Genomic DNA, 11,322 nt, shown 5'->3' on the forward strand with positions numbered 1-11,322 from the left:
CACAGGAAACATCCCACATACAACCACATGCTCATATAGATAAGTAAATTTTGTCCAGACCAGCTAAAAATGAAGTAACATGAAATCACTTCGAGGGGCAGGGGGGGGGGGGGGGGTCGCGAGTCTTTGGCACCTATGTTTTGGGGGTCACGGGCCAAAAAGTTTGGGAACCCCTGTAATCTAATGGATACCTCTGGTGGAAAAATCAGCCTAATTTCTGAATAGATCCACGTGACTTTAAAACAATTAAGAGCTCAGCGACCTTTCATCAATGCAGAATCTAGTCTACCTTTAAATCCTGATCCTTGCGCTCTGCGCGCAGCGAACAGACGCAGAGGCGGCACAGCGCGCGGCGAAGAAGCGAACTTCGCTTCAGATCAGCCGAACTGCATCCTCCGTCCTCCTGCGTGGAATCATGCGTGTTTAATCACTGAACATCTGAAACTTCAAAGACAATAACTTCTTCTTGAGTCCTCCAGATTATCCCCCAAGGTGTGTTGGTCCAATCCTGAGTGCGCAGCCGCTCCGCTGAAAGTCCTGCGTCCTGTCAGCGGATGAAACTCAAACTCACATAACGGGACCGAGAGACAGATCCGTTAACGTGGAAATGAAATCCAAACGGGTCTAATCTGAGCAAAGAAACGCTTCAACTTCAGGGTTAGATTGAGAGGAAGAGAGGGTGAAGTTTGGAGGTCTGAGAGAAAAGTGAAAAACAACAGACCCGGCGGTGGAGTCAGACTGAGACCATCTGGTTTGAGTTAAAACAGCAGGAGAAAGAAGAAGAAGCAGTAAAGTTACAGCCCGTCCTCCTCAGGCTGGACCTGGACCCGGATGAAAGACCTGGACCTGCACCCACATACTCTTCTTCTCTGTCTTTGTTATGTCAGAATCAAAGGATAAGAGTTTTTTCTTCAGATTTTCTGCTGGAGTTTGGTCTGTAAAGTCTGCTGCTGCTCTGTAGGAGGTCAGCACCTCCTCACCCTCCTCCCCCCTCCCTCCTGCTGAAACACTGAAGGCTGAGTTATTTCTGGAACACACACACACACACATACACACACACACCCTGTATATATATACTGTGTGTATGAGTGTGTGTGTGTTAAAAGAATGAAACCACGTGGCTCACATTTTTTGGACCTGTTGTTGAGTATTCAGGTGTTTTAAATACTCACATCCTTTCCTGCAGGAACAATAAAACAGCTCTGAACACTCTGTTGACATTCCTTCAGCTGGAGTTTGATTCAGTCAAATGTAATTTAAGTAAAATGTATAACATTATTTAATGTGTGTTTGGAATATTTCATTATATTGGATTACTGTAACTTTTGTTTTTTAACCTCTTCAGTGTTTCTGCAGGTGGAGGTGATATTTAACATGCTGTTAAATCATTAATAATCACAACATTGTTTGATTCTACAAACTGATCATGTTGGCTTTTTCTACATTTTGTTAAACCAGCATTATCTGAAGCTGCCACATTGAGGCACACGAAGAAGCAGGAAGTGGGAAAAACTACAGTAAATAAATACAGTATTACAAAAACTCATTATGGAGCCTGTGAATGGTTTTGTATGAGTATGGGGCCCCCTGGTGGCCATGTGGAGTCTTTGCAAGTTTAGAAATGTTAAAATCAGCTCCTTAAGTTCTGATAATAAAAAAAAAAAGTTAATAAGACTTAAACAGAGCTTTGCTAGGTACTCAAAGATGCTTTACATGAAGTGCATATAAGAAACAGAAGGATAGATCAGAGGTGGGGATGGAGTAGAGGTCATTTATTGTAGGTATTTTGTTTTACACAATGCACAGCGCTCGTTACGCTTTTTCGTTTCTCTTCTTTTTTTGACGGGTGGAACTCAAATTTTAGGTGCTGTGAATATTATTAAATTCCATATAAACCACTTCCTAACTTTTTTAGTTATAAGTGAGGCTATAGAAGCAGTTTCGCTATCAGCTTGGCCGTTGTTTACTTCTGCTTTCTGAAACCGGAAATCAAGCGATGCTTGGCTCAGCATCCTGCAGAACAGATCCAATAGAACAGACATACTACCTTCAAACGCAGTATGTAGTAGGCAGTACGTTCTGCATACTAAATTTCTAGGTAGCATGTCGCAGGCGGTTTCAGAAAACAGCCGTAGTTTCTACTCCAAGTCATACGTTGTGCATTTTCTCCTTTAATAGAGAGCACAGCTGAAGAGAGACAGGAAACACAGGGAGCAGAGAGTGGGGGAAGACGTGCAGCAAATGGTTGAAGCCGGGAATCGAACCTGCGCCTGCTGCAACGAGGACCATAGCCTCTGTACATGGGGCACCCCCCCTGTTTTTATCATAGTCAAAATGAATACGAGTCACAAAGTACCAAAACATCAGTTTATTTGACTTCTCATGTTTAACAACCAGGAAACAAACACACACATTAACACAAACGCACAGTAACACACTCGAATGTTTCAGCACACACCGACACACACACCCTCTTGTGTTTCCGCCGTTTGCTCTCAATTTTTTTTTCCCTCCAAGGTCAGAGGTTTTAAACGCGCTGCATCTGGTTTTGATGAAGTTTTAGTCAAACAGGCTTCTGTAGTTGTAGTCCAACAGCTCATTTGTAGTTTTAAAAAAATCCATCATGGAGGAGGAGCATGGCCTCATGGGAAAAATTCACTCCAGCTCTGAGATGAATAAAGAAATCCTCAGGGGTTTTATTTTCATTTTTCACACGTGGACTCTGCTCGTCGGGTCAGTGGGTCCTCGTCTTCTTCCTTCTGAAGTCAGACTATATATAAACAACCAGACCCCCACAGGTTGACCTCTGACCTATCCAGGTGAGCTGTGAGGTCGTTTTCAGTCAGCTGACTGAAGTTAAAGTGGTCCTCTTTAAAAATAAAAAATGCTCTTGAGATGGTTCCGTTTCTTCTTCTGCTCCTACACGTCTCTGATGTTCCAGTTGTGTTAACAGATTATCCAATCAGATTAGTTTTGTTAAACGTCGACTCTGCTGCTCGGTCCGATCCTTAATAATCTGGATTATTAATTCAGCAGGTGGTAGAACATTCACACATAAAAATAAACAAACTCAAGACTATCCATGAAACCCAGAATCTGTGATCTGTTTGGTTCCTACACAAGATCAAAACACCAGGGCCGGGATGTTCAAAGGTTTAATCTGGATCGGAATAATCCAGTTTACCTTTGTCAACCTGATCCTGATACAGATTTTTAAAGATGACCAAATCCACATTAACAGAGCCCCAAAACGGGACTACAAACTACATACTCAGGCCACAGGGGGCACCAAAATCCACAAACATATCCTCACAGGAGCCCCTGTTTTCTTCTTTGAACAATTGCATCTAATCTGACAGCTTTAATCCCTTCAGATTACTTTTGAACAGATGAACCGAGGACATTAAAAACTTTGTTTCATCTGAGATTAAACTCAGAATTAAACTCTCGCTCTGGTTTTGAGTTTATTTTCAGAGGTTAGTCTTACAGAAATCGAGTCAGGATTATCAAATCAAGTTAAAATATTTGGAATGAGCTTAAATTTCAGAGCCTGACTCGAGTCAAAGACAAAAATAGTAAACTTTTAAATCATGGGATTCTATATCCGGATTATAATCTCAGAGTTTTAGAGCGGTTTGTGTTGGTACAGGGAGTAAAAGTCACAGCAGTCTGTTGACCTCTGACCTCTGCAGGGGTTGGTTGGTGTGTTTTCTGTTAGAATCCAACATGGCCGACACACAGACAGACAGACGGAGAGGTGGGCTGGAGGGCGGAGTCTATTTGTGTCGGCTGCCCCTCCTCTTCATGGCGGCAGTGCACTGAGGGCAGAACCACTTCCCTTTAGGAGCTTCGGTGAGCCCCACACAGCCGTAATGAAACCACTCGATCGGACACTGAGGGGAGAGAAACACACAAATATTAACAACAACAACAACAACAACAAACTGATGTAAATGATACAATTTACCATCTAATCCTGTGTCAGGTGAACACACTAGTCTAAGCTTTAATATCAGATCATCCACATCAATAATACAATGATTAATAAAGATGATACTCACGTCTGTGTTATCACAGCCCACCATTTCTCCATAAGAAACCTGGAAATATCAAATATACATTCTTCAATGGTTGGAAATTCAAAATGCAATCATACTCACACACACTAATAGAACTGAAAGCATGTATTAATACATCGCTAAATATGTCAGAGACAACTGGTCTGAATTATACTCATGTTTAAGTCCAAACAGCCCATCACATCCCCCGTCCCCGCCCCCCTGTGTCCTGAAACCTCACCTGGTTACAGATGCAGTATCTGGGCTCGTTGGGGTCGTAGGTCCAGTCCACCTGGCTGTTGGCCTCGGCCTCGGGCAGCGCGGAGGCCTGCTGGGAAAGCTCCTGAGCCAGAGCTGAGGAGGAGGAGCAGGAGGACAGGGAGGAGGAGGAGGAGGAGGAGGAGGACTGATGGTTGGAAGACTTAATGCTGCTTCTGGAGAACAGAAGAGAAGAAGAAGAGAGAGGGGGACAAATGTAAATGCCTGAGCAGAAAGAGCTGAAGATTGATGCAAAGGTACAAACTTAATTACACTGGTTATACATATGGACCGTTATGATGATCACCAGTTAATGCAGGTTACTATGTAGCTCTGTGCAGGTGTACCAGGTGGGCATATGTGTGTCTCTTACTTGGACTTGCGCCCCCTGGAGTCAGAGGCGGTGGTGGGGGTGAGGGTCTGCGTGAGGGTGGAGGCGAGGGCGGAGGAGGAGTATCCAGGGTTTTCCCTGGACAGATTGAACTCTCTGCCCAGCTGGAAGTCGTTGTTCTTGATCGCCTCGTAGCTGGCTTTGAGACTGGACGTCCTGCGGCCCTCCTTCATCTGAACACACACACACACACAATATATATATATACACATTAACTACACATAGGCCTCCATGCAACAGGTCAAATATACACAGTTGACCTCATGGGAAGATCTTCAGATGTAAGTGTGTGTGTGTGTGTTTTGCACACCTGTGCGGTGGCCTGCACAGCCTGAGCAGCAGCCATGGTGATGGCCCCCGCTCCGGCCCCGGGCCCTGCAGGCAGGGAGCTCAGGTTGTAGGAGGCCAGCGGCTGAGAGGAGTTCACACTGTACACGCTGTTAGTGGACGAGGACGTGCTGTTGGTACGGCAGCCTGCAGGGGACACAGTGTCAGTAGGTATATATACACACATATTGAGGTTAAACAGGTTTCTGTGTGTGTGTGTGTGTGTGTTACCTGGTGTGTTCTCCTTGGAGGCGTCTGACGTGAGCGTGGACAGCAGAGCTTCAGATTTGAACTTCTTCTCTGGAACATGCTCTGTGGTGTGATGAGCTGGAGCGCTGTACTTCCTCTCTGTGAACACACATTCAGACACACAGATACATCATTTCTATGTCATCCATACGTGTAACTGTTGTCTGATCACTGAAGGGTTCAAGTGAACTTACTCTCTGCGGTGGTGTGAGAGTGGACGTGATGGTTGTTGACCGGCTGAGACGGACTGTCCATCTCTAAAGACCCTGAGGAGGAGAGAAAGGACAGGAAGTTACAGCTTCAGTGAGGATCACACAGATAAATCATGATCATGGTTCAGGACTTTAGCGTCAGAGAGAGCGTCTCACGTCTCTCGAGGATCTCTGTGATGCCGGCGTTGTCGGCCTCAAGCTCCATCTTAAACTTGGCGAGCTCTTGGTCCAGTTTACGGAGGTGACGGTCCACCTGGAGGAGGAGGAGGATTTAAAAATAAGATATCATTAGGAAAAACAACACTCACTCTGCCCTGAATATTATGATGAAGTAGAACTCATCTTTAAAAATCGTATTCTGTCAGTCCAGCAGGGATATTTTTACACTTAAAAACATGATCACCAAGAAGATTTAAGACCATCTCTGTGTTTGAAAAATTAGAGTTTAATTTAAATCACTGTTTGGTGGATGTACACTGGTAATCCTGATTTTTGTTAAATTGTTAAATCATGATTTTAAAACAATAACAATGATAGGAGTTTTAATGTGAAGGTGAGTCTGTTCCTGTTGTTTCTGTCTCTGACTGCCCTCTGGTGGACACTGTGCAGAATAACAGCCTAACAGTCGACCTGTATGTTTTCACTGAAGCTGTTTTTTTACACTCAGATGGAACTGGCCAGGCGCCACATCTATGCAATGTCTTTTTTTTTTGTGGGAAGCAATACATAACAGCTCCCGCCTCTAACGACACAGACATGGAGGTTGAGAGCCTTTTACAGGACATTACCCAACCTTTGGATACAAAGCTTACAGACTAGGAGAAAGTCAATGCAGAGAGATTTCCAGGCAAAGCTAGGATGCAAGTATCCCTGCATTAACAGCATCATCAGTACATTCTGAGTGGGTGTTGTAGCACTGATTGTGACCCTGTTGTGCTTCTGATTGACACCTGACCATGTGGACGTGCTCTCAGTGAGAACAAGTAGGAAGAAAACTGGACACTGAGTCTGAAAATATTGATTAAAGACAATATTTAGAATTTGAGTCCATAATTTCTATGTTTTCTTTCTCTATTAATCCATTCATTTTAATGAAACATATTTAATTTTATATCTTATTTTATTCTCACTTTCTTCTTTCTCTCCATTATTCAACCTTTTAAGCCCCAGAGAGTAACTGAGAATGTTCACCTGCACATGTGTACACACCGACAAGCACATGCACACACGCATACATGTGCACACACACATACACACAGATACAGTACATTCAATAACATCGAACACCCTTCAAACACCAGATGCACCCATTTCCTTGACTATCATATCTAAGTGGCCTATAGTCTTTATAATTGTCTCACATATTTTGTCATGTTAATGTATGTTGTTGTCTATGACTATGTTTGTCTGTGCACTGTTTTGCAATAAAATAAAATGGAAAAAAAAAGATGCATATATAATTACTTTCACAGTCACATATACAATTTTTTTTACATTCATCATTACTAAATACTTTCATGTTTTCTCTGTTTATAGCTGTCTGTAAATGGATGTTGTGATACTGTATTTTCTGCAGATTAATTCTGATTTTGAATGGGGAAGTTGTTGATCAAATTACTACTGAACATTTCTTACACTGAGGCTTGAGCTGGGACAACAGAGACACATTCAATTTAAAACACGATCATAATAAACACAGTTTTACTCACCAGGTCATAGATCTGATTGGCCAGCTGAACTTTCTCATCAGCATCCTCCAAAGCTTTGTAATAATCCTGCAACACAGAATGATGAGATTATCTGTTACACTCAGTATATTCTTTATTTTGTGTTAATCTAGAATGACAAGTGAACAAACTGAGACATCCTCCAGGTGTTTCTACCTTTTTAATGACCTCCATCTGCTCGTCCCTCCACTCTGGTTTGTTTTTCTTTGCGTTGACGAAGAACTCGATCACTTTCTGCTCCAGCTGATCTGTGGCGTCTGAGCAGACAGAAACATAAACACACAAGCTCAGTGATCTGCAACACAAACGTCCTCAAAGTGACTCCAGACAAGTAAAACAATAATAATTCAGACCTCAGAGACCTCAACAAGCACTTAATTAAGACAGTGTGCGTTTCAGACAGTGTTCATGAGTGCTAAGGTAAAGAGGGTTTACTTATCTTATATTTTTTTATAGTGCGATGAGTAAAGCAAAATGAAAAATACTGCAATATCTGCTTTCTTTTCTTTTCTTTAAAACATCATGTAGCTCTGCAATACACCAACAATTAAGAAGTACACAAAGTAGTAGCAATTGATAAAGTAGCCGTGATTCTCATGACAATTTGACTACGAGTATCTCTGCAAACTAAATATTTATGACTCAAACTGTTGGTCTAATAAAACATCTCAGGGCATCAGCTTGGAGACACTGAGAGGCTTGTATACATAATCAACAACATGTCCATAATCCAAGTTTAAGATGACTGCAGAAATATCACTGATCCCTGCGCTACTGTCACTGGCTCCAAACTAACCCTTCACCTGGAGTGATCTGTTCCTCCCTGATGACTGAACTATATTCTGTATTCTGTGCAATAACATGCAATACACTGTGCAATATCCCTGCCACTTCAACATCCTGTATATAATACCTTCATTCCCAGCGCTTCTGTACATAGCGAACTGTAACTATTCTGTGTTTCTGTATATACTTATCATCAATCCAAATTATAATATTTCATTCGTATTTATACCTTATTTTATTCTCTCTTTCTATTTATATTCTGACTTTTTCATTCTGTGTATAAGAGCATTCTGTAACAACTTAATTTCCGCCGGGATAAATAAAGTATTTCTGGTTCTGACTTCAGAGTATATAAAACATATTGAAACTACAATGTAAAAGTCTTATAATTGCATTAAATGACTTATATTAAAGGGACACTTTGGACTGTGTGTTTGTATGTAATGCTGAAAAGTTATTTTTTTCATCATGGAAACAACATTACTGTTTTACGGCAACATTTACGGCACATTACAGTCTATTCCAACCTGACATAACACAAGTTATTAATGCAATCATAATTAATTAAGAGGTGATGTTTCATAAGGTGTAAACACACACAGTAGGAGGTCGGTAAATAAAAGCTCTGGTTCAAACTTAGTTGTAGCAGAGTAGTTATCCGGCTCAGCTAACCGATGATCTGATTACAGAGACTAACGCTAAAAACAGAAGCTCAAACATTTTATTTGTGTTTCAGATCAGTTCCCATTCAGTGTTTATATTAAAAGGTCTTCTGTCAGTGTGTTAACCCGGTGTGTAGGCTGCCGTTCGCCGGCTCTGCTGTACGTACTCTGAACCTGCAGGTCCATCTCTCGCATTTCCGTAAACCTGTCGCGGAGATCCATGGGAAGCTGCTCGATCACTGCCGGGAGAAAAAAACACCGTTACACCTGCTAGCACGGCTAGGCTAACAGCCCGAGCAGCGCGGCCCGAAAAATAACACATATTCAATGCACAAAACACGGCAACAAAACCTCCGAGGGTTTGTTACAGTCTCATACTCACTCTCGAGATAATCCTCCAGGTACAACATGGCTGCAATTTCGACGTTTTTCGCGTTTTAGGGAACAATTTTCTTCTTTCAATATGGCGCCGCCAGTCGCTGTCTCTCTCAGAAAAAAGAGCCAGAAAAATCGAGGTCAGAGACGGTGACGCAAACGGCTGCCTGTGTGCTGATTGGTTGAAACCTACGCGGGCGCTGATTTGTGTTTTCAGAACAGATGCATTATGGGATATGTAGTTTAAACACGTTCAGTTCGTTTCTTTTGAAGAAAATAAGACAAGGTAAGATAAGATAGTACTTTATTGATCCCCCGGGGGGAAATTCAGTTGTTGCAGCAACCCAGACATAAGTTAAATAAAGAAAAAGTTCCAATTAGTAAAATAAAATAAGTAAAAATAAAAATAGATAAAGATAGAATACAATTTAGATATATCAGAATCAGAATCAGAATCAGCTTTATTCGCCAGGTATGCTTGAACACACAAGGAATTTGACTTAGGTAAACTGTGCTCTCTTTGTACAAGGCATAAGAATAAGACATTCAAATAAAAATAAACATATAATAACAATAGCACCATCTATAAATACAAAACAACAACAAATAGGCATGACTAATATGTACAAGCTAAAATAATATGATGATAGTGCAGTGGTGAGTAGCAGAGGTAGTTTTTACATAAAAAAAATAGTAGTTAAATAATACAAAAAATAGAAATATGGAATTCTGCTTGGAGAATTGTTGCATTGTATATTTACATGTATATTTACAGAGAGTATTGATCCAACAGGTATGACACTGTTATGGTTTAGTGTTCATCAGAGTGACAGCCTGGGGGAAGAAACTGTTCTTATGGCGGGTTGTTTTGGCGCACAATGATATGTAGCGCCTGCCAGAGGGGAGGAGTTTGAAGAATTTGTGTCCAGGGTGTGAGGGGTCAGCGGTGATGCTACCTGCCCGTTTCCTGGCCCGGGACCGGTACAAGTCCTGGATGGGGGGCAGGTCGACACCGATGATTTTTTCTGCAGTCCTTATAGTCCGTTGCAGTCTGTGTTTGTCTAGTTTGGTTGCAGATCCAAACCAGACAGTGATGGAGGTGCACAGAACAGACTGGATGATGGAGGTGTAGAACATGATCAGCAGCTCCTGGGGCAGGTTGAACTTCCTGAGCTGACGCAGGAAGTACATCCTCTGCTGGGCCTTTTTTCTGATTGTGTCTATGTGGGAGGTCCACCTCAGGTCCCGAGAGATAGGGGATCCCAGGAACCTGAAAGAGTCCACAGTAGACACAATGCTGTTCAGGATGGTGAGGGGGGGGAGCGGAGGGGGGCTTCTCCTGAAGTCCACTGTCATCTCCACAGTCTTGAGCGGGTTCAGCTCCAGACGGTTCTGACTACACCAGAGAGCCAGCTGTTCCACCTCCTGTCTGTAAGCAGACTCGTCTCCGTCCTGGATGAGGCCGATGACGGTGGTGTCGTCTGCGAACTTCAGGAGTTTCACCGAGGGGTCCCCTGAGGTGCAGTCATTGGTGTATATACAATGTTACAAATTGATTAAATAGAAGTGATTAAAGGCAGTATTAAAAATGTTTCAGTAGTAACAGGTTGACATGATGTGATTATGGTTGGTAATGACAGATTAATGTAATAAATAAACATGGGTATATAATATGGCCGTAAGTTGTAGTAAACAATAATAATGTAATATGACTTAATATAGTATAGCAAGATAATTATACAATATAATGTAATATGCATTATTAAGTCATCGGCAGTCAGAGAGTCAGTACAGGATTATAGCCTGTGTCTAAATTATGATTAATGTTTCTATTGTGCATTTTGAATTAACCCTAACCCTAACCCTAACCCCTAACCCTAACCCCTAACCCTAACCCTAACCCTAACCCTAACCCCTAACCCTAACCCTAATCCTAACCCTAACCCTAACCCTAACCCCTAACCCTAACCCTAACCCTAACCCAACCCTAACCCTAACCCTAACCCCCTAACCCCCTAACCCTAACCCTAACCCTAACCCAACCCTAACCCTAACCCTAACCCTAACCCAACCCTAACCCTAACCCTAACCCTAACCCTAACCCTAACATTGCTTGATGCAAAGGCATTGGAAAACACAGAGATTTCGTGAAAGTCTCAAATTACTTCACTTACCAATTAGTACTGATGGGTATTATGACCTTTTCTACAAACCCAGCAGAAAAAAAGTAACGTTTTTGACACCATTCCTACCAACAGCAGCTTTAAGTGCCGTGAA

At 42.2% G+C, this 11,322-nt stretch overlaps 2 protein-coding genes across 2 annotated transcripts in view; both read right to left on the bottom strand.

Moving 5' to 3' along the window:
- The window catches only part of cped1 (cadherin-like and PC-esterase domain containing 1), a 30,111-nt gene extending 29,123 nt beyond the window's left edge, over positions 1-988 (bottom strand). Inside the window, exon 1 of the mRNA XM_034673067.1 lies at positions 290-988. The gene's annotated coding sequence lies outside the window, so the exon portion shown is untranslated. The remainder of the gene's footprint in view (positions 1-289) is intronic.
- Positions 989-3,141: 2,153 nt separating this feature from the next.
- On the bottom strand, positions 3,142-9,208 carry ing3 (inhibitor of growth family, member 3). Its single transcript, XM_034673525.1, has 12 exons — positions 9,053-9,208; positions 8,838-8,909; positions 7,379-7,479; positions 7,205-7,270; positions 5,652-5,748; positions 5,478-5,549; positions 5,266-5,382; positions 5,018-5,181; positions 4,690-4,880; positions 4,300-4,492; positions 4,062-4,100; positions 3,142-3,893 (listed from the first exon to the last, which is right to left on the bottom strand). Exons 1-12 carry the CDS (start codon positions 9,078-9,080, stop codon positions 3,777-3,779), a joined length of 1,257 nt encoding a protein of 418 aa, XP_034529416.1. The 5' UTR covers positions 9,081-9,208; the 3' UTR covers positions 3,142-3,776.
- Positions 9,209-11,322: the final 2,114 nt, after the last annotated feature.

Source organism: Notolabrus celidotus, chromosome 21 (assembly GCF_009762535.1).
Source record: "Notolabrus celidotus isolate fNotCel1 chromosome 21, fNotCel1.pri, whole genome shotgun sequence".
NCBI lineage: Eukaryota > Metazoa > Chordata > Actinopteri > Labriformes > Labridae > Notolabrus > Notolabrus celidotus.